The sequence below is a fragment of the Scyliorhinus torazame genome, chromosome 4, assembly GCF_047496885.1.
Source record: "Scyliorhinus torazame isolate Kashiwa2021f chromosome 4, sScyTor2.1, whole genome shotgun sequence".
Classification (NCBI taxonomy): domain Eukaryota; kingdom Metazoa; phylum Chordata; class Chondrichthyes; order Carcharhiniformes; family Scyliorhinidae; genus Scyliorhinus; species Scyliorhinus torazame.
Genome location: NC_092710.1, coordinates 337,379,670 through 337,403,472, shown reverse-complemented (window position 1 = coordinate 337,403,472; position 23,803 = coordinate 337,379,670). Strand labels below are relative to the sequence as shown.

Here is a 23,803-nt window from a genome sequence, read left to right as displayed (position 1 = left end):
CCCAGTATAAGGTCTTCTCCACCGTGGACCTCAAGTCCGCCTACCATCAGCTCCCCATCCGCCCGAGTGACCGCAAGTACACAGCCTTCGAGGCAGACGGGCGGCTCTACCATTTTTTAAGGGTCCCATTTGGCGTCACAAACAGAGTCTCGGTCTTCCAACGGGAGATGGACCGAATGGTTGACCAGCACGGTCTGCGAGCCACGTTCCCGTATCTCGACAATGTAACCATCTGCGGCCACGGCCAGCAGGACCACGACGCCAACCTCCAAAAGTTCCTCCAGACCGTTAACGCCCTGAACCTCACCTATATCGAGGAAAAATGCGTGTTTAGCACCAACTGTCTGGCCATCCTGGGATACGTAGTGCGTAATGGAGTGATAGGCGCCGACACCGAACGCATGTGCCCCCTTATGGAATTTCCCCTCCCCCACTGCTCCAAAGCCCTGAGTTTCTTTTCATATTACGCCCAGTGGGTCCCCCAATACGCAGACAAGGCCCGCCCGTTAATCCAGTCCACTACCTTCCCCCTGTCAACAGAGGCCCGCCAGGCCTTCAGCCGCATCAAAGTGGATATCGCAAAGGCCACGATGCACGCAATCGACGAGTCCCTCCCCCTCCAAGTCGAGAGCGACGCGTCCGATGTAGCTCTGGCGGCCACGCTCAACCAAGCGGGCAGACCCGTGGCCTTCTTCTTCCGAACACACCTGATCAAGGCCTCCCGTCCCTTTGAACGCCTCAGTTTGGATTTCAAAGGCCCCCTCCCCTCCACCGACCGCAACGCATACTTCTTAAACGTGGGGGACGAGTACTCCCGTTTCCCTTCCGCCATCCCCTGCCCCGACATGACCGCGGCCACAGTTATTAAAGCTCTCGGCACCATCTTTACACTGTTCAGTTTCCCCGCGTACATCCATAGCGACAGGGGGTCCTCCTTCATGAGCGACGAACTGCATCAGTTCCTGCTCAGAAAGGGCATTGCCTCGAGCAGGACGACCAGCTACAACCCCCGGGGGAACGGTCAGGTAGAGAGGGAGAACGGTACGGTCTGGAAGACCGTCCTACTGGCCCTACAGTCCAGAAATCTCCCAGTTTTCCGTTGGCAGGAAGTCCTCCCGGATGCCCTCCACTCCATCCGGTCGCTGCTGTGTACCACAACTAATCAAACGCCTCACGAGCGCCTCCTTGTCTTCTCCAGGAAGTCCCCCTCCGGAACGTCGCTGCCGACCTGGCTGGCAGCCCCTGGACCCATCTTGCTCCAAAAGCATGTGCGGGCGCACAAATCGGACCCGTTGGTCAAGAGGGTTCACCTTCTCCACGCAAACCCTCAGTACGCCTACGTGGCGTACCCCGACGGCCGACAGGACACGGTCTCCCTGCGGGACCTGGCGCTCACCGGAACCACACAACCCCCGACACCGATCATCCCCTCCCTGCCACCGGCGCACCCCACGACCGCTCCCTTCCCGGGTGGATCGGTCCTCCTCCCGCGCCTGCCCAGGTGTAAGGAAACAGGGTCAAACAGCGCAACTCTCCCAGAGACGACAGTGCCCGAGCCAGCACCACCACCGGGGCTGAGACGATCGGCCAGGACACCCGCCCGACTCGTGGAATCCGTGTGACAAAACAAAAATCTGAAAATAATTGTGACAATACCTGTAAATAGTTAACTGTTGAGATCAATGCCTAGCCACTGTACGAAAATAATTCCAGGACCAGCTTTATAAACCCCTACCACCATGCGACCCACCACCCCGCCGGGTTCCTTTTTAACAAGGGGTGAATGTGGTGGTATGTATTAGGGGTAGTACGGTACCTGTGATGCCGAGAGGCTATTGGTAGACAGACACTGGGTCCTGGTTGGATCTGCCGCCTGCTGGCAGTAAGGCGGAGTATAAGAGCCCGGGTTCGCACAGCAGCCGCATTCTGTAACTGAGCTGCTGGGGAACAAGTCTTGCTTAATAAAGCCTCGATTGACTTCATCACTTCTCGACTCGTGAGTAATTGATTGTGCTACAATTCTCCGCCCAATCGCGTTTCACGGTTTTGGCTTCGGCAAACGGAGAATCCAGCCCCCTGTCTCTCTCCCTCTCACTGGGTTAGGATTCAGTTCCTCCCCCTCTTTCTGTTTCTGCTCAGTCTGTCTCTGCTCTGACCAAATCAGCCTTACTTCCTCTGAACCACCGCACAGACATTCAATGGCATCAGCTCTCTGGCACATTGTGATTCCTTGCACAGTCAAACAGCTTGATATAATTCAATGCCCACATTGACATGAATTTGACCAGATGTGTGAGCGATTAGCTGGCACTTGCAGAGTTTGAGCTCAGATAGAGTCAGGGCCCACTGGGGAGGAGAGAGGATTGAACACTGGGTCGCGAGAAGAAGGTAGGGTAAGTGAGGCCTCTGGTTTGATGATCCTGACCTCATGTTTCTTTACTTGAAGTTACTGTGTGCCCCCTGCCACATATTGAAGATGCCGACGTATCCAATAGCACCTACAGGCCCGGGGACCAGCTGACTGTCAGCTGCCATCGAGGGTTCCAGGTCCGCTATCCTGACATGGACAATATGGTGTCGTTGTGCCCAGATGACGGGATATGGGATAACTTGCCCACCTGCCAAGGTCTGTATGCCATCAGGTAACGAGACACACCGCCCATATCAATGGTCCCTCTGTTGTCTTTAGTAAAACATGTCTGCAGGGACAATGCAGCTGTCCTCGCACTGCACGTGGTGGAGGAACAGGAGGAAATAATCCTTATTCATGGGACTCCTTCTGAAGGAAATGTGGAAGTTCCTGTGAATTCTGGGTGAGAAAGAAATCACGCTTGGCCGGATGTGTATCTGATTTCAGAATTCTTCGGATTTTGGAATGTACTGTGTATGTGCGTGCACGTTGGGAACTGCTCATGTGCGGTACGCTGGGAATTGCACATGTGTGGAACATTGGGGACTGCGCATATGCGGCATGCATTGGGAACTGCGCATGTGCAAAACATTGGGAACTGTGCATCTGCAGCGTGCGTTGAGAACAGCGCATGTGCGGCGTGCGTCAGGAACTGGGCACGTGCAAAACATTGGGAACTTCTCATGTGCGGAGCATTGGGAACTGCGCATGTGCGGAACATTGGGAACTTCTCATGTGCGGAGCATTGGGAACTGCGCATATGCGACATGCATTGGGAACTGCGTAAATGTAGCATGCATTGGGAACTGCGCCTGTGCAAAACATTGGGAACTGCGCATGTGCAGTGTCCGTTGGGAACTGTGCATGTACAAAACATTGGGAACTTCTCATGTGCGGAGCATTGGGAACTGTGCATATGCGATATGCATTGGGAACTGCACATGTGCAGTGTGCGTTGGGAACTGCGCATGTGCGGAACATTGGGAACTTCTGATGTGTGGAGCATTGGGAACTGCGCATATGCGACATGCATTGGGAACTGCGTAAATGTAGCATGCATTGGGAACTGCGCCTGTGCAAAACATTGGGAACTGCGCATGTGCAGTGTCCGTTGGGAACTGTGCATGTGCAAAACATTGGGAACCTCTCATGTGCGGAGCATTGGGAACTGCGCATATGCGACATGCGGTGGGAACTGTGCATGTCAGGCGTGTGTTGGGAACTGCGCATATGCGACATGCGGTGGGAGCTGTGCATGTGAGGCGTGTGTTGGGAACTGCGCATGTGCGGCGTGCATTGGGGACTGCGCATGTGCAGTGTGCACTGGGAACTTCTCATGTGCGGAGCATTGGGAACTGTGCTTATGCGACATGCGGTGGGAACTGTGCATGTGCGGCGTGTGTTGGGAACTGTGCATGTGCGGCATGCGTTGGGAACTGGGCATGTGCAGTGTGCATTGGGAACTGCGCATGTGCGGCGGCGTTGTGAACTGTGCATGTGCAAAACATTGGGAACTTCTCATGTGCGGAGCATTGGGAACTGCGCACACGCGACATGCGTTGGGAACTGTGCCTGTGCAGTACGTTGGGAACTGCGAATGTGCGGCGTGCGTTGGGAACTGCGCATGTGTGGAACATTGGGAACTTCTCATGTGCGGAGCATTGGGAACTGCGCATATGCGACATGCATTGGGAACTGCGCCTGCGCAAAACATTGGGAACTGCGCATGTGCAGCGTGCGTTGGGAACTGTGCATGTGCAAAACATTGGGAACTTCTCATGATAAATCCATTAGAATTATGGGTGTTGGCAATGAGCAGGATAGATAAGGAGGAACCAGGAGATGTAATATACTTGGATTTCTAAAAGGTGTTTGATAAGGTACCTCACAGAAGGATACTTAATAAGTTAAGAACCCATGGTATTGGTGGTGGTGTATTAAAATTGATAGAAGACAGAGTTGGGATAAGAGCATTTCAGGATGGCAACCTGTTACTAGTGGAGTGCCACAGGGATCTGTGCTGAGGCCACCATTATTTACAATATATATTAATGACTTGGGTGAGGGAAGTGAATGCACTATTTGCCAAGTTAGCGGATGACACAAAGATAGGTGGGAAGGTAAGTGGTGAGGATGACAGAGTCTACAGACGGATATAGACAGGTTAGGTGAGGATAAAAACTTGGCAGATGGAATATAATATAGGAAAATATGAAGTTAGGCACTTTGGTAGGAAGAATAAAGCAGCTGAATATTATTTAAATGGAGACAGACTGCAGAGAGCTGCAGCACAGAGTGATTTGGGGCGTCCTTGTGAATAAAGAGGGAGGGAGTGTTGTAGAGGTATTGTCACTGGACTAGTAATCCAGAGATCCTGGGTAGTGTTAAAGTGTGATCCAGTGTTAAAGTGTGATCCAGTGATAAAGGGTGATCCAGTGTTAAAGTGTGATCCAGTGTTAAAGTGTGATCCAGTGATAAAGTGTGATCCAGTGTTAAAGTGTGATCCAGTGTGAAAATATGATCCAGCATTAAAGTGTGATCCAGTGTTAAAGTGTGATCCAGTGTTAGAGTGTAATCCAGTGTTAAAGTGTGATCCAGAGTTAGAGTGTGATCCAGTGTTAGAGTGTAATCCAGTGTTAAAGTGTGATCCAGTGTTGAAGTGTGATCCAGTGATAAAGCGTGATCCAGTGTTAAAGTGTGATCCAGTGTTAAAGTGTGATACAGTGTTAGAGTGTGATCCAGTGACAAAGTGTGATCCAGTGACAAAGAGTGATCCAGTGATAAAGTGTGATCCAGTGTTAAAGTGTGATCCAGTGATAAAGTGTGATCCAGTGATGAAGTGCGATCCAGTATTAAAGTGAGCTCCAGTGTTAAAGTGAGGTCCAGTAATAAAGTGAGGTCCAGTAATAAAGTGAGCTACAGTGTTAAAGTGAGGTACAGTGTTAATGTGTGATCCAGTGTTAAAGTGTGATCCAGTGATAAAGTGTGATCTAGTATTAAAGTGAGCTCCAGTGTTAAAGTGTGATCCAGTGATAAAGTGTGATCCAGTGATAAAGCGTGATCCAGTATTAAAGTGAGCTCCAGTGTTAAAGTGAGCGCCAGTGTTAAAGTGCGATCCAGTGTTAAAGTGAGCTCCAGTGTTAAAGTGTGATCCAGTGATAAAGTGTGATCCAGTGTTAAAGTGCGATCCAGTGTTAAAGTGTGATCCAGTGATAAAGTGTGATCTAGTATTAAAGTGAGCTCCAGTATTAAAGTGAGCTCCAGTGTTAAAGTGCGATCCAGTGTTAAAGTGTGATCCAGTGATAAAGTGTGATCCAGTATTAAAGTGAGCTACAGTGTTAAAGTGTGATCCAGTGTTAAAGTGCGATCCAGTGTTAAAGTGTGATCCAGTGTTAAAGTGTGATCCAGTGTTAAAGTGTGATCCAGTGTTAAAGTGCGATCCAGTATTAAAGTGAGCTCCAGTGTTAAAGTGCGATCCAGTGTTAAAGTGCGATCCAGTGTTAAAGTGTGATCCAGTGTTAAAGTGTGATCCAGTGTTAAAGTGTGATCCAGTGATAAAGTGTGATCCAGTGTTAAAGTGTGATCCAGTGATAAAGTGTGATCCAGTGTTAAAGTGTGATCCAGTGATAAAGTGTGATCCAGTGTTAAAGTGTGATCCAGTGATAAAGTGTGATCTAGTATTAAAGTGAGCTCCAGTATTAAAGTGAGCTCCAGTGTTAAAGTGCGATCCAGTGTTAAAGTGCGATCCAGTGTTAAAGTGTGATCCAGTGATAAAGTGTGATCCAGTATTAAAGTGAGCTCCAGTGTTAAAGTGCGATCCAGTGTTAAAGTGCGATCCATTGTTAAAGTGTGATCCAGTGATAAAGTGTGATCTAGTATTAAAGTGAGCTCCAGTGTTAAAGTGTGATCCAGTGTTAAAGTGTGATCCAGTGTTAAAGTGTGATCCAGTGCTAAAGTGTGATCCAGTGTTAAAGTATGATCCAGTGTTAAAGTGTGGTCCAGTGCTAAAGTACGATCCAGTGTTAAAGTGTGATCCAGTGTTAAAGTGTGATCCAGTGTTAAAGTGTGGTCCAGTGTTAAAGTATGATCCAGTGTTAAAGTGTGGTCCAGTGCTAAAGTACGATCCAGTGTTAAAGTGTGATCCAGTGTTAAAGTGTGATCCAGTGCTAAAGTGTGATCCAGTGTTAAAGTATGATCCAGTGTTAAAGTGTGGTCCAGTGCTAAAGTACGATCCAGTGTTAAAATATGATCCAGTGTTAAAGTGTGATCCAGTGTTAAAGTGCGATCCAGTGTTAAAGTGTGATCCAGTGTTAAAGTACGATCCAGTATTAAAGTGTGGTCCAGTGCTAAAGTATGATCCAGTGTTAAAGTGCGATCCAGTGTTAAAGTGTGATCCAGTGTTAAAGTGTGGTCCAGTGCTAAAGTATGATCCAGTGTTAAAGTGTGATCCAGTGTTAAAGTGTGATCCAGTGTTAAAGTGTGATCCAGTGTTAAAGTGTGGTCCAGTGCTAAAGTATGATCCAGTGTTAAAGTGTGATCCAGTGTTAAAGTGTGGTCCAGTGCTAAAGTATGATCCAGTGTTAAAGTGTGATCCAGTGTTAAAGTGCGATCCAGTGTTAAAGTGTGATCCAGTGTTAAAGTACGATCCAGTGTTAAAGTGTGGTCCAGTGCTAAAGTATGATCCAGTGTTAAAGTGCGATCCAGTGTTAAAGTGTGATCCAGTGTTAAAGTGTGGTCCAGTGATAAAGTGTGGTCCAGTGCTAAATTATGATCCAGTGTTAAAGTGTGATCCAGTGTTAAAGTGCGATCCAGTGTTAAAGTGTGGTCCAGTGCTAAAGTATGATCCAGTGTTAAAGTGCGATCCAGTGTTAAAGTGTGATCCAGTGTTAAAGTACGATCCTGTGTAAAGTGTGATCCAGAGTTCATCCATTCACTTGGTTCTAGCTCAGTGAATGGATGAACCTGCTGTGGTGGTTCTAACTCAGTGAATGGATGAACCTGCTGTGATGGTTCTAACTCAGTGAATGGATGAACCTGCTGTGTTGGTTCTAGCTCAGTGAATGGATGAACCTGCTGTGGTGGTTCTAGCTCAGTGAATGTATGAACCTGCTGTGTTGGTTCTAGCTCAGTGAATGGATGAACCTGCTGTGTTGGTTCTAGCTCAGTGAATGGATGAACCTGCTGTGATGGTTCTAGCTCAGTGAATGGATGAATCTGCTGTGTTGGTTCTAGCTCAGTGAATGGATGAACCTGCTGTGTTGGTTCTAGCTCAGTGAATGGATGAACCTGCTGTGGTGGTTATAGCTCAGTGAATGGATGAACCTGCTGTGGTGGTTCTAGCTCAGTGAATGGATGAACCTGCTGTGTTGGTTCTAGCTCAGTGAATGGATGAACCTGCTGTGGTGGTTCTAGCTCAGTGAATGGATGAACCTGCTGTGTTGGTTCTAGCTCAGTGAATGGATGAACCTGCTGTGTTGGTTCTAGCTCAGTGAATGGGTGAACCTGCTGTGTTGGTTCTAGCTCAGTGAATGGATGAACCTGCTGTGTTGGTTCTAGCTCAGTGAATGGATGAACCTGCTGTGTTGGTTCTAGCTCAGTGAATGGATGAACCTGCTGTGGTGGTTCTAGCTCAGTGAATGGATGAACCTGCTGTGTTGGTTCTAGCTCAGTGAATGTATGAACCTGCTGTGATGGTTCTAGCTCAGTGAATGGATGAACCTGCTGTGATGGTTCTAGCTCAGTGAATGGATGAACCTGCTGTGGTGGTTCTAGCTCAGTGAATGGGAGAACCTGCTGTTGTGGTTCTAGCTCAGTGAATGTATGAACCTGCTGTATTGGTTCTAGCTCAGTGAATGGATGAATCTGCTGTGGTGGTTCTAGCTCAGTGAATGGATGAACCTGCTGTGGTGGTTCTAGCTCAGTGAGCGGATGAACCTGCTGTGGTGGTTCTAGCTCAGTGAGTGGATGAACCTGCTGTGATGGTTCTAGCTCAGTGACTGGGTGAACCTGCTGTGATGGTTCTAGCTCAGTGAATGGATGAACCTGCTGTGGTGGTTCTAGCTCAGTGAATGGATGAACCTGCTGTGGTGGTTCTAGCTCAGTGAATGGATGAACCTGCTGTGTTGGTTCTAGCTCAGTGAATGGATGAACCTGCTGTGTTGGTTCTAGCTCAGTGAATGGATGAACCTGCTGTGTTGGTTCTAGCTCAGTGAATGGATGAATCTGCTGTGTTGGTTCTAGCTCAGTGAATGGATGAACCTGCTGTGTTGGTTCTAGCTCAGTGAATGGATGAACCTGCTGTGTTGGTTCTAGCTTAGTGAATGGATGAACCTGCTGTGGTGGTTCTAGCTCAGTGAATGGATGAACCTGCTGTGTTGGTTCTAGCTCAGTGAATGGATGAATCTGCTGTGTTGGTTCTAGCTCAGTGAATGGATGAACCTGCTGTGTTGGTTCTAGCTCAGTGAATGGATGAATCTGCTGTGTTGGTTCTAGCTCAGTGAATGGATGAACCTGCTGTGTTGGTTCTAGCTCAGTGAATGGATGAACCTGCTGTGGTGGTTCTAGCTCAGTGAATGGATGAACCTGCTGTGTTGGTTCTAGCTCAGTGAATGGATGAAACTGCTGTGGTGGTTCTAGCTCAGTGAGTGGATGAACCTGCTGTGGTGGTTCTAGCTCAGTGAATGGATGAACCTGCTGTGGTGGTTCTAGCTCAGTGAATGGATGAACCTGCTGTGGTGGTTCTAGCTCAGTGAATGGATGAACCTGCTGTGTTGGTTCTAGCTCAGTGAATGTATGAACCTGCTGTGATGGTTCTAGCTCAGTGAATGTATGAACCTGCTGTGATGGTTCTAGCTCAGTGAATGGATGAACCTGCTGTGGTGGTTCTAGCTCAGTGAATGGATGAACCTGCTGTGGTGGTTCTAGCTCAGTGAATGGAATGACCTGCTGTGGTGGTTCTAGCTCAGTGAATGGATGAACCTGCTGTGGTGGTTCTAGCCCAGTGAATGGATGAACCTGCTGTGATGGTTCTAGCTCAGTGAGTGGATGAACCTGCTGTAGTGGTTCTAACTCAGTGAATGGATGAACCTGCTGTTGTGGTTCTAGCTCAGTGAATGGATGAACCTGCTGTGTTGGTTCTAGCTCAGTGAATGGATGAACCTGCTGTGTTGGTTCTAACTCAGTGAATGGATGAACCTGCTGTGTTGGTTCTAGCTCAGTGAGTGGATGAACCTGCTGTGTTGGTTCTAGCTCAGTGAATGGATGAACCTGCTGTGGTGGTTCTAGCTCAGTGAATGGATGAACCTGCTGTGGTGGTTCTAGCTCAGTGAATGGATGAACCTGCTGTGTTGGCTCTAGCTCAGTGATTGGATGAACCGGCTGTGTTGGTTCTAGCTCAGTGAATGGATGAACCTGCTGTGGTTGTTCTAGCTCAGTGAATGGATGAACCTGCTGTGTTGGTTCTAGCTCAGTGAATGGATGAACTTGCTGTTGTGGGTCTAGCTCAGTGAATGGATGAACCTGCTGTGTTGGTTCTAGCTCAGTGAATGGATGAACCTGCTGTGTTGGTTCTAACTCAGTGAATGGATGAACCTGCTGTGGTGGTTCTAGCTCAGTGAATGGATGAACCTGCTGTGGTGGTTCTAGCTCTGTGAATGGATGAACCTGCTGTGTTGGTTCTAGCTCAGTGAATGGATGAACCTGCTGTGTTGGTTCTAGCTCAGTGAATGGATGAACCTGCTGTTGTGGGTCTAGCTCAGTGAATGGATGAACCTGCTGTTGTGGGTCTAGCTCAGTGAATGGATGAACCTGCTGTGGTGGTTCTAGCTCAGTGAATGGATGAACCTGCTGTGTTGGTTCTAGCTCAGTGAATGGATGAACCTGCTGTGTTGGTTCTAGCTCAGTGAATGGATGAACCTGCTGTGATGGTTCTAGCTCAGTGAATGGATGAACCTGCTGTGTTGGTTCTTGCTCAGTGAATGCATGAACCTGCTGTGTTGGTTCTAGCTCAGTGAATGTATGAACCTGCTGTGTTGGTTCTAACTCAGTGAATGGATGAACCTGCTGTGATGGTTCTAGCTCAGTGAATGGATGAACCTGCTGTGGTGGTTCTAGCTCAGTGAATGGATGAACCTGCTGTGGTGGTTCTAGCTCAGTGAATGGATGAACTTGCTGTGGTGGTTCTAGCTCAGTGAATGGATGAACCTGCTGTGATGGTTCTAGCTCAGTGAATGGATGAACCTGCTGTGTTGGTTCTAGCTCAGTGAATGGATGAACCTGCTGTGATGGTTCTAGCTCAGTGAATGGATGAACCTGCTGTGATGGTTCTAGCTCAGTGAATGTATGAACCTGCTGTGTTGGTTCTAACTCAGTGAATGTATGAACCTGCTGTGTTGGTTCTAACTCAGTGATTGGATGAACCTGCTGTGATGGTTCTAGCTCAGTGAATGGATGAACCTGCTGTGATGGTTCTAGCTCAGTGAATGTATGAACCTGCTGTGTTGGTTCTAGCTCAGTGAATGGATGAACCTGCTCTGTTGGTTCTAGCTCAGTGAATGGGTGAACCTGCTGTCGCGGTTCTAGCTCAGTGAATGGATGAACCTGCTGTGGTGGTTCTAGCTCAGTGAATGGATGAATCTGCTGTGTTGGTTCTAGCTCAGTGAATGGATGAACCTGCTGTTGTGGGTCTAGCTCAGTGAATGGAATGACCTGCTGTGGTGGTTCTAGCTCAGTGAATGGATGAACCTGCTGTGGTGGTTCTAGCTCAGTGAATGGATGAACCTGCTGTGGTGGTTCTAGCTCAGTGAATGGATGAACTTGCTGTGGTGGTTCTAGCTCAGTGAATGGATGAACCTGCTGTGATGGTTCTAGCTCAGTGAATGGATGAAGCTGCTGTGTTGGTTCTAGCTCAGTGAATGGATGAACCTGCTGTGATGGTTCTAGCTCAGTGAATGGATGAACCTGCTGTGATGGTTCTAGCTCAGTGAATGTATGAACCTGCTGTGTTGGTTCTAACTCAGTGAATGTATGAACCTGCTGTGTTGGTTCTAACTCAGTGATTGGATGAACCTGCTGTGATGGTTCTAGCTCAGTGAATGGATGAACCTGCTGTGATGGTTCTAGCTCAGTGAATGGATGAACCTGCTGTGGTGGTTCTAGCTCAGTGAATGGATGAACTTGCTGTGGTGGTTCTAGCTCAGTGAATGGATGAACCTGCTGTGATGGTTCTAGCTCAGTGAATGGATGAAGCTGCTGTGTTGGTTCTAGCTCAGTGAATGGATGAACCTGCTGTGATGGTTCTAGCTCAGTGAATGGATGAACCTGCTGTGGTGGTTCTAGCTCAGTGAATGGATGAACCTGCTGTGATGGTTCTAGCTCAGTGAATGTATGAACCTGCTGTGTTGGTTCTAACTCAGTGAATGTATGAACCTGCTGTGTTGGTTCTAACTCAGTGATTGGATGAACCTGCTGTGATGGTTCTAGCTCAGTGAATGGATGAATCTGCTGTGATGGTTCTAGCTCAGTGAATGTATGAACCTGCTGTGTTGGTTCTAGCTCAGTGAGTGGGTGAACCTGCTGTGGTGGTTCTAGCTCAGTGAATGGATGAACCTGCTGTGATGGTTCTAGCTCAGTGAATGGATGAACCTGCTGTGGTGGTTCTAGCTCAGTGAATGGATGAACCTGCTGTGATGGTTCTAGCTCAGTGAATGGATGAACCTGCTCTGTTGGTTCTAGCTCAGTGAATGGGTGAACCTGCTGTGGTGGTTCTAGCTCAGTGAATGGATGAACCTGCTGTGGTGGTTCTAGCTCAGTGAATGGATGAACCTGCTGTGTTAGTTCTAGCTCAGTGAATGGATGAACCTGCTGTGGTGGTTCTAGCTCAGTGAATGGATGAACCTGCTGTGGTGGTTCTAGCCCAGTGAATGGATGAACCTGCTGTGATGGTTCTAGCTCAGTGAGTGGATGAACCTGCTGTAGTGGTTCTAACTCAGTGAATGGATGAACCTGCTGTTGTGGTTCTAGCTCAGTGAATGGATGAACCTGCTGTGGTGGTTCTAGCTCAGTGAATGGATGAACCTGCTGTGGTGGTTCTAGCTCTGTGAATGGATGAACCTGCTGTGTTGGTTCTAGCTCAGTGAATGGATGAACCTGCTGTGGTGGTTCTAGCTCAGTGAATGGATGAACCTGCTGTGGTGGTTCTAGCTCAGTGAATGGATGAACCTGCTGTGTTGGTTCTAGCTCAGTGAATGGATGAACCTGCTGTGGTGGTTCTAGCTCAGTGAATGGATGAACCTGCTGTGATGGTTCTAGCTCAGTGAATGGATGAACCTGCTGTGGTGGTTCTAGCTCAGTGAATGGATGAACCTGCTGTGGTGGTTCTAGCTCAGTGAATGGATGAACCTGCTGTGTTGGTTCTAGCTCAGTGAATGGATGAACCTGCTGTGTTGGTTCTAGCTCAGTGAATGGATGAACATGCTGTGGTGGTTCTAGCTCAGTGAATGGATGAACCTGCTGTGGTGGTTCTAGCTCAGTGAATGGATGAACATGCTGTGGTGGTTCTAGCTCAGTGAATGGATGAACCTGCTGTGGTGGTTCTAGCTCAGTGAATGGATGAACCTGCTGTGTTGGTTCTAGCTCAGTGAATGGGTGAACCTGCTGTGGTGGTTCTAGCTCAGTGAATGGATGAACCTGCTGTGATGGTTCTAGCTCAGTGAATGGATGAACCTGCTGTGGTGGTTCTAGCTCAGTGAATGGATGAACCTGCTGTGGTGGTTCTAGCCCAGTGAATGGATGAACCTGCTGTGTTGGTTCTAGCTCAGTGAATGGGTGAACCTGCTGTGGTGGTTCTAGCTCAGTGAATGGATGAACCTGCTGTGGTGGTTCTAGCTCAGTGAATGGATGAACCTGCTGTGATGGTTCTAGCTCAGTGAATGGATGAACCTGCTGTGGTGGTTCTAGCTCAGTGAATGGATGAACCTGCTGTGGTGGTTCTAGCTCAGTGAATGGATGAACCTGCTGTGTTGGTTCTAACTCAGTGAATGGATGAACCTGCTGTGATGGTTCTATCTCAGTGAATGGATGAACCTGCTGTGTTGGTTCTAGCTCAGTGAATGGATGAACCTGCTGTGGTGGTTCTAACTCAGTGAATGGATGAACCTGCTGTGATGGTTCTATCTCAGTGAATGGGTGAACCTGCTGTGGTGGTTCTAGCTCAGTGAATGGGTGAACCTGCTGTGATGGTTCTAGCTCAGTGAATGGATGAACCTGCTGTGTTGGTTCTAGCTCAGTGAATGGATGAACCTGCTGTGTTGGTTCTAGCTCAGTGAATGGATGAACCTGCTGTGATGGTTCTAGCTCAGTGAATGGATGAACCTGCTGTGGTGGTTCTAACTCAGTGAATGGATGAACCTGCTGTGATGGTTCTAGCTCAGTGAATGGATGAACCTGCTGTGGTGGTTCTAACTCAGTGAATGGATGAACCTGCTGTGATGGTTCTAGCTCAGTGAATGGATGAACCTGCTGTGGTGGTTCTAGCTCAGTGAATGGATGAACCTGCTGTGGTGGTTCTAACTCAGTGAATGGATGAACCTGCTGTGATGGTTCTAGCTCAGTGAATGGATGAACCTGCTGTGTTGGTTCTAACTCAGTGAATGGATGAACCTGCTGTGTTGGTTCTAACTCAGTGAATGGATGAACCTGCTGTGGTGGTTCTAACTCAGTGAATGGATGAACCTGCTGTGATGGTTCTAGCTCAGTGAATGGATGAACCTGCTGTGGTGGTTCTAGCTCAGTGAATGGATGAACCTGCTGTGTTGGTTCTAACTCAGTGAATGGATGAACCTGCTGTGTTGGTTCTAACTCAGTGAATGGATGAACCTGCTGTGGTGGTTCTAGCTCAGTGAATGGATGAACCTGCTGTGATGGTTCTAGCTCAGTGAATGGATGAACCTGCTGTGATGGTTCTAGCTCAGTGAATGGATGAACCTGCTGTGGTGGTTCTAACTCAGTGAATGGATGAACCTGCTGTGATGGTTCTAGCTCAGTGAATGGATGAACCTGCTGTGGTGGTTCTAGCTCAGTGAATGGATGAACCTGCTGTGGTGGTTCTAACTCAGTGAATGGATGAACCTGCTGTGATGGTTCTAGCTCAGTGAATGGATGAACCTGCTGTTGTGGTTCTAGCTCAGTGAATGGGTGAACCTGCTGTGGTGGTTCTAGCTCAGTGAATGGATGAACCTGCTGTGGTGGTTCTAACTCAGTGAATGGATGAACCTGCTGTGATGGTTCTAGCTCAGTGAATGGATGAACCTGCTGTTGTGGTTCTAGCTCAGTGAATGGGTCAACCTGCTGTGGTGGTTCTAGCTCAGTGAATGGATGAACCTGCTGTGGTGGTTCAAGCTCAGTGAATGGATGAACCTGCTGTTGTGGTTCTAGCTCAGTGAATGGGTGAGGCTGCTGTGGTGGTTCTAGCTCAGTGAATGGATGAACCTGCTGTGGTGGTTCTAGCTCAGTGAATGGATGAACCTGCTGTGTTGGCTCTAGCTCAGTGAATGGATGAACCTGCTGTTGTGGTTCTAGCTCAGTGAATGGTTGAACCTGCTGTGGTGGTTCTAGCTCAGTGAATGGATGAACCTGCTGTGGTGGTTCTAGCTCAGTGAATGGATGAACCTGCTGTGGTGGTTCTAGCTCAGTGAATGGATGAACCTGCTGTGATGGTTCTAGCTCAGTGAATGTATGAACCTGCTGTGTTGGTTCTAACTCAGTGAATGGATGAACCTGCTGTGATGGTTCTAGCTCAGTGAATGGATGAACCTGCTGTGGTGGTTCTAGCTCAGTGAATGGATGAACCTGCTATGTTGGTTCTAGCTCAGTGAATGGATGAACCTGCTATGTTGGTTCTAGCTCAGTGAATGGATGAACCTGCTGTGATGGTTCTAGCTCAGTGAATGGATGAACCTGCTGTGGTGGTTCTAACTCAGTGAATGGATGAACCTGCTGTGGTGGTTCTAGCTCAGTGAATGGATGAACCTGCTGTGGTGGTTCTAGCTCAGTGAATAGATGAAACTGCTGTGGTGGTTCTAGCTCAGTGAATGGATGAACCTGCTGTGGTGGTTCTAGCTCAGTGAATGGATGAAGCTGCTGTGGTGGTTCTAGCTCAGTGAATGGATGAACCTGCTATGTTGGTTCTCGCTCAGTGAATGGATAAACCTGCTGTGGTGGTTCGAGCTCAGTGAATGGATGAACCTGCTGTGTTGGTTCTAGCTCAGTGAATGGATGAACCTGCTGTGTTGGTTCTAGCTCAGTGAATGGATAAACCTGCTGTGGTGGTTCTAGCTCAGTGAATGGAATGACCTGCTGTGTTGGTTCTAACTCAGTGAATGGATGAACCTGCTGTGGTGGTTCTAGCTCAGTGAATGGATGAACCTGCTGTGATGGTTCTAGCTCAGTGAATGGATGAACCTGCTGTGTTGGTTCTAGCTCAGTGAATGGATGAACCTGCTGTGTTGGTTCTAGCTCAGTGAATGGATGAACCTGCTGTGATGGTTCTAGCTCAGTGAATGGAATGACCTGCTGTGTTGGTTCTAACGCAGTGAATGGATGAACCTGCTGTGGTGGTTCTAACTCAGTGAATGGATGAACCTGCTGTGGTGGTTCTAGCTCAGTGAATGGATGAACCTGCTGTGTTGGTTCTAGCTCAGTGAATGGATGAACCTGCTGTGGTGGTTCTAGCTCAGTGAATGGATGAACCTGCTGTGTTGGTTCTAGCTCAGTGAATGGATGAACCTGCTGTGGTGGTTCTAGCTCAGTGAGTGGATGAACCTGCTGTGTTGGTTCTAACTCAGTGAATGGATGAACCTGCTGTGTTGGTTCTAACTCAGTGAATGGATGAAGCTGCTGTGTTGGTTCTAGCTCAGTGAATGGATGAATCTGCTGTGTTGGTTCTAGCTCAGTGAATGGATGAATCTGCTGTGGTGGTTCTAGCTCAGTGAATGGATGAATCTGCTGTGGTGGTTCTAACTCAGTGAATGGATGAACCTGCTGTGTTGGTTCTAGCTCAGTGAATGGATGAATCTGCTGTGGTGGTTCTAGCTCAGTGAATGGATGAACCTGCTGTGTTGGTTCTAGCTCAGTGAATGGATGAATCTGCTGTGGTGGTTCTAACTCAGTGAATGGATGAACCTGCTGTGTTGGTTCTAGCTCAGTGAATGGATGAATCTGCTGTGTTGGTTCTAGCTCAGTGAGTGGATGAACCTGCTGTGTTGGTTCTAGTTCAGTGAATGGATGAACCTGCTGTGTTGGTTCTAGCTCAGTGAATGGATGAACCTGCTGTGGTGGTTCTAACTCAGTGAATGGATGAACCTGCTGTGGTGGTTCTAGCTCAGTGAATGGATGAACCTGCTATGTTGGTTCTAGCTCAGTGAATGGATGAACCTGCTATGTTGGTTCTAGCTCAGTGAATGGATGAACCTGCTGTGGTGGTTCTAGCTCAGTGAATAGATGAACCTGCTGTGGTGGTTCTAGCTCAGTGAATGGATGAACCTGCTGTGGTGGTTCTAGCTCAGTGAATGGATGAACCTGCTGTGTTGGTTCTAGCTCAGTGAATGGATGAACCTGCTGTGGTGGTTCTAGCTCAGTGAATGGATGAACCTGCTGTGTTGGTTCTAACTCAGTGAATGGATGAACCTGCTATGTTGGTTCTAGCTCAGTGAATGGATGAACCTGCTGTGGTGGTTCTAGCTCAGTGAATGGATGAACCTGCTGTGGTGGTTCTAGCTCAGTGAATCGATGAACCTGCTGTGTTGGTTCTAGCTCAGTGAATGGATGAACCTGCTGTGTTGGTTCTAGCTCAGTGAATGGATGAACCTGCTGTGGTGGTTCTAGCTCAGTGAATGGATGAACCTGCTGTGTTGGTTCTAACTCAGTGAATGGATGAACCTGCTGTGTTGGTTCTCGCTCAGTGAATGGATGAACCTGCTGTGGTGGTTCTAGCTCAGTGAATGGATAAACCTGCTGTGGTGGTTCTAGCTCAGTGAATGGATGAACCTGCTGTGGGGGTTCTAGCTCAGTGAATGGATGAACCTGCTGTGATGGTTCTAGCTCAGTGAATGGATGAACCTGCTGTGTTGGTTCCAGCTCAGTGAATGGGTGAACCTGCTGTGATGGTTCTAGCTCAGTGAATGAATGAACCTGCTGTGTTGGTTCCAGCTCAGTGAATGGATGAACCTGCTGTGATGGTTCTAGCTCAGTGAATGGATGAACCTGCTGTTGTGGTTCTAGCTCAGTGAATGGATGAACCTGCTGTGGTGGTTCTATCTCAGTGAATGGATGAACCTGCTGTGATGGTTCTAGCTCAGTGAATGGATGAACCTGCTGTGGTGGTTCTATCTCAGTGAATGGATGAACCTGCTGTGATGGTTCTAGCTCAGTGAATGGATGAACCTGCTGTGTTGGTTCTAGCTCAGTGAATGGATGAACCTGCTGTGTTGGTTCTAGCTCAGTGAATGGATGAACCTGCTGTGTTGGTTCTAACTCAGTGAATGGATGAACCTGCTGTGTTGGTTCTCGCTCAGTGAATGGATGAACCTGCTGTGGTGGTTCTAGCTCAGTGAATGGATAAACCTGCTGTGGTGGTTCTAGCTCAGTGAATGGATGAACCTGCTGTGGGGGTTCTAGCTCAGTGAATGGATGAACCTGCTGTGATGGTTCTAGCTCAGTGAATGGATGAACCTGCTGTGTTGGTTCCAGCTCAGTGAATGGGTGAACCTGCTGTGATGGTTCTAGCTCAGTGAATGAATGAACCTGCTGTGTTGGTTCCAGCTCAGTGAATGGATGAACCTGCTGTGATGGTTCTAGCTCAGTGAATGGATGAACCTGCTGTGATGGTTCTAGCTCAGTGAATGGATGAACCTGCTGTGGTGGTTCTATCTCAGTGAATGGATGAACCTGCTGTGATGGTTCTAGCTCAGTGAATGGATGAACCTGCTGTGTTGGTTCCAGCTCAGTGAATGGATGAGCCTGCTGTGATGGTTCTAGCTCAGTGAATGGATGAACCTGCTGTGGTGGTTCTAGCTCAGTGAATGGATGAACCTGCTGTGGTGGTTCTAGCTCAGTGAATGGATGAACCTGCTGTGTTGGTTCCAGCTCAGTGAATGGATGAACCTGCTGTGGTGGTTCTAGCTCAGTGAATGGATGAACCTGCTGTGTTGGTTCTAGCTCAGTGAATGGATGAACCTGCTGTGGTGGTTCTAGCTCAGTGAATGGATGAACCTGCTGTGTTGGTTCTAGCTCAGTGAATGGATGAACCTGCTGTGGTGGTTCTAGCTCAGTGAATGGATGAACCTGCTGTGGTGGTTCTAGCTCAGTGAATGGATGAACCTGCTGTGGTGGTTCTAGCTCAGTGAATGGATGAACCTGCTGTGGTGGTTCTAGCTCAGTGAATGGATGAACCTGCTGTGTTGGTTCTAGCTCAGTGAATGGATGAACCTGCTGTGTTGGTTCTAGCTCAGTGAATGGATGAAACTGCTGTGTTGGTTCTAGCTCAGTGAATAGATGAACCTGCTGTGTTGGTTCTAGCTCAGTGAATGGATGAACCTGCTGTGGTGGTTCTAGCTCAGTGAATGGATGAACCTGCTGTGGTGGTTCTAGCTCAGTGAATGGATGAACCTGCTGTGTTGGTTCTAGCTCAGTGAATGGATGAACCTGCTGTGTTGGTTCTAGCTCAGTGAATGGATGAACCTGCTGTGGTGGTTCTAGCTCAGTGAATGGATGAACCTGCTGTGGTGGTTCTAGCTCAGTGAATGGATGAACCTGCTGTGGTGGTTCTAGCTCAGTGAATGGATGAACCTGCTGTGGTGGTTCTAGCTCAGTGAATGGATGAACCTGCTGTGTTGGTTCTAGCTCAGTGAATGGATGAACCTGCTGTGTTGGTTCTAGCTCAGTGAATGGATGAAACTGCTGTGTTGGTTCTAGCTCAGTGAATAGATGAACCTGCTGTGTTGGTTCTAGCTCAGTGAATGGATGAACCTGCTGTGTTGGTTCTAGCTCAGTGAATGGATGAACCTGCTGTGGTGGTTCTAGCTCAGTGAATGGATGAACCTGCTGTGTTGGTTCTAGCTCAGTGAATGGATGAACCTGCTGTGGTGGTTCTAGCTCAGTGAATGGATGAACCTGCTGTGGTGGTTCTAGCTCAGTGAATGGATGAACCTGCTGTGTTGGTTCTAGCTCAGTGAATGGAATGACCTGCTGTGGTGGTTCTAGCTCAGTGAATGGATGAACCTGCTGTGTTGGTTCTAGCTCAGTGAATGGATGAACCTGCTGTGATGGTTCTAACTCAGTGAATGGATGAACCTGCTGTGATGGTTCTAGCTCAGTGAATGGATGAACCTGCTGTGTTGGTTCTAGCTCAGTGAATGGATGAACCTGCTGTGATGGTTCTAACTCAGTGAATGGATGAACCTGCTGTGATGGTTCTAGCTCAGTGAATGGATGAACCTGCTGTGGTGGTTCTAGCTCAGTGAATGGATGAACCTGCTGTGTTGGTTCTAGCTCAGTGAATGGAATGACCTGCTGTGGTGGTTCTAGCTCAGTGAATGGATGAACCTGCTGTGTTGGTTCTAGCTCAGTGAATGGATGAACCTGCTGTGATGGTTCTAGCTCAGTGAATGGATGAACCTGCTGTGTTGGTTCTAGCTCAGTGAGTGGATGAACCTGCTGTGTTGGTTCTAGCTCAGTGAATGGATGAACCTGCTGTGGTGTTTCTAGCTCAGTGAATGGATGAACCTGCTGTGGTGGTTCTAGCTCAGTGAATGGATGAACCTGCTGTGTTGGTTCTAGCTCAGTGAATGGATGAAACTGCTGTGGTGGTTCTAGCTCAGTGAATGGATAAACCTGCTGTGTTGGTTCTAGCTCAGTGAATGGATGAACCTGCTGTTGTGGTTCTAGCTCAGTGAATGGATGAACCTGCTGTGGTGTTTCTAGCTCAGTGAATGGATGAACCTGCTGTGGTGGTTCTAGCTCAGTGAATGGATGAACCTGCTGTGTTGGTTCTAGCTCAGTGAATGGATGAAACTGCTGTGGTGGTTCTAGCTCAGTGAATGGATAAACCTGCTGTGTTGGTTCTAGCTCAGTGAATGGATGAACCTGCTGTGGTGGTTCTAGCTCAGTGAATGGATGAACCTGCTGTGTTGGTTCTTGCTCAGTGAATGTATGAACCTGCTGTGTTGGTTCTAACTCAGTGATTGGATGAACCTGCTGTGATGGTTCTAGCTCAGTGAATGGATGAACCTGCTGTGATGGTTCTAGCTCAGTGAATGGATGAACCTGCTGTGTTGGTTCTAGCTCAGTGAATGGATGAACCTGCTGTGGTGGTTCTAGCTCAGTGAATGGATGAACCTGCTGTGGTGGTTCTAGCTCAGTGAATGGATGAACCTGCTGTGGTGGTTCTAGCTCAGTGAATGGATGAACCTGCTGTGTTGGTTCTAGCTCAGTGAATGGATGAACCTGCTGTGTTGGTTCTAGCTCAGTGAATGGATGAACCTGCTGTGGTGGTTCTAGCTCAGTGAATGGATGAACCTGCTGTGGTGGTTCTAGCTCAGTGAATGGATGAACTTGCTGTGTTGGTTCTAGCTCAGTGAATGGATGAACCTGCTGTGGTGGTTCTAGCTCAGTGAATGGGTGAACCTGCTGTGGTGGTTCTAGCTCAGTGAATGGATGAACCTGCTGTGGTGGTTCTAGCTCAGTGAATGGATGAACCTGCTGTGGTGGTTCTAGCTCAGTGAATGGATGAACCTGCTGTGTTGGTTCTAACTCAGTGAATGGATGAACCTGCTATGTTGGTTCTAGCTCAGTGAATGGATGAACCTGCTGTGTTGGTTCTAACTCAGTGAATGTATGAACCTGCTGTGTTGGTTCTAGCTCAGTGAATGGATGAACCTGCTGTGTTGGTTCTAGCTCAGTGAATGGATGAACCTGCTGTGGTGGTTCTAGCTCAGTGAATGGATGAACCTGCTGTGTTGGTTCTAACTCAGTGAATGGATGAACCTGCTATGTTGGTTCTAGCTCAGTGAATGGATGAACCTGCTGTGGTGGTTCTAGCTCAGTGAATGGATGAACCTGCTGTGGTGGTTCTAGCTCAGTGAATGGATGAACCTGCTGTGGTGGTTCTAGCTCAGTGAATGGATGAACCTGCTGTGGTGGTTCTAGCTCAGTGAATGGATGAACCTGCTGTGTTGGTTCTAGCTCAGTGAATGGATGAACCTGCTGTGTTGGTTCTAGCTCAGTGAATGGATGAACCTGCTGTGTTGGTTCTAGCTCAGTGAATGGATGAACCTGCTGTGGTGGTTCTAGCTCAGTGAATGGATGAACCTGCTGTGTTGGTTCTAGCTCAGTGAATGGATGAACCTGCTGTGTTGGTTCTAGCTCAGTGAATGGATGAACCTGCTGTGTTGGTTCTAGCTCAGTGAATGGATGAACCTGCTGTGTTGGTTCTAACTCAGTGAATGGATGAACCTGCTGTGTTGGTTCTCGCTCAGTGAATGGATGAACCTGCTGTGGTGGTTCTAGCTCAGTGAATGGATAAACCTGCTGTGGTGGTTCTAGCTCAGTGAATGGATGAACCTGCTGTGGGGGTTCTAGCTCAGTGAATGGATGAACCTGCTGTGATGGTTCTAGCTCAGTGAATGGATGAACCTGCTGTGTTGGTTCCAGCTCAGTGAATGGGTGAACCTGCTGTGTTGGTTCTAGCTCAGTGAATGGATGAACCTGCTGTGATGGTTCTAGCTCAGTGAATGGATGAACCTGCTGTGATGGTTCTAGCTCAGTGAATGGATGAACCTGCTGTGGTGGTTCTATCTCAGTGAATGGATGAACCTGCTGTGATGGTTCTAGCTCAGTGAATGGATGAACCTGCTGTGTTGGTTCCAGCTCAGTGAATGGATGAGCCTGCTGTGATGGTTCTAGCTCAGTGAATGGATGAACCTGCTGTGGTGGTTCTAGCTCAGTGAATGGATGAACCTGCTGTGGTGGTTCTAGCTCAGTGAATGGATGAACCTGCTGTGTTGGTTCCAGCTCAGTGAATGGATGAACCTGCTGTGGTGGTTCTAGCTCAGTGAATGGATGAACCTGCTGTGTTGGTTCTAGCTCAGTGAATGGATGAACCTGCTGTGGTGGTTCTAGCTCAGTGAATGGATGAACCTGCTGTGTTGGTTCTAGCTCAGTGAATGGATGAACCTGCTGTGGTGGTTCTAGCTCAGTGAATGGATGAACCTGCTGTGGTGGTTCTAGCTCAGTGAATGGATGAACCTGCTGTGGTGGTTCTAGCTCAGTGAATGGATGAACCTGCTGTGGTGGTTCTAGCTCAGTGAATGGATGAACCTGCTGTGTTGGTTCTAGCTCAGTGAATGGATGAACCTGCTGTGTTGGTTCTAGCTCAGTGAATGGATGAACCTGCTGTGTTGGTTCTAGCTCAGTGAATGGATGAAACTGCTGTGTTGGTTCTAGCTCAGTGAATAGATGAACCTGCTGTGTTGGTTCTAGCTCAGTGAATGGATGAACCTGCTGTGTTGGTTCTAGCTCAGTGAATGGATGAACCTGCTGTGGTGGTTCTAGCTCAGTGAATGGATGAACCTGCTGTGTTGGTTCTAGCTCAGTGAATGGATGAACCTGCTGTGATGGTTCTAGCTCAGTGAATGGATGAACCTGCTGTGGTGGTTCTAGCTCAGTGAATGGATGAACCTGCTGTGTTGGTTCTAGCTCAGTGAATGGAATGACCTGCTGTGGTGGTTCTAGCTCAGTGAATGGATGAACCTGCTGTGTTGGTTCTAGCTCAGTGAATGGATGAACCTGCTGTGATGGTTCTAGCTCAGTGAATGGATGAACCTGCTGTGTTGGTTCTAGCTCAGTGAGTGGATGAACCTGCTGTGTTGGTTCTAGCTCAGTGAATGGATGAACCTGCTGTGGTGTTTCTAGCTCAGTGAATGGATGAACCTGCTGTGGTGGTTCTAGCTCAGTGAATGGATGAACCTGCTGTGTTGGTTCTAGCTCAGTGAATGGATGAAACTGCTGTGGTGGTTCTAGCTCAGTGAATGGATAAACCTGCTGTGTTGGTTCTAGCTCAGTGAATGGATGAACCTGCTGTTGTGGTTCTAGCTCAGTGAATGGATGAACCTGCTGTGGTGTTTCTAGCTCAGTGAATGGATGAACCTGCTGTGGTGGTTCTAGCTCAGTGAATGGATGAACCTGCTGTGTTGGTTCTAGCTCAGTGAATGGATGAAACTGCTGTGGTGGTTCTAGCTCAGTGAATGGATAAACCTGCTGTGTTGGTTCTAGCTCAGTGAATGGATGAACCTGCTGTGATGGTTCGAGCTCAGTGAATGGATGAACCTGCTGTGGTGGTTC

At 48.2% G+C, this 23,803-nt stretch overlaps 1 protein-coding gene across 1 annotated transcript in view; it reads left to right on the top strand.

Moving 5' to 3' along the window:
• susd4 (sushi domain containing 4) overlaps positions 1 to 23,803 on the top strand; it is a 538,061-nt gene that overhangs the window by 251,491 nt on the left and 262,767 nt on the right. Inside the window, 1 exon segment of the mRNA XM_072500589.1 lies at positions 2,447 to 2,626. Coding sequence (XP_072356690.1) covers positions 2,447 to 2,626 — 180 coding nt within the window.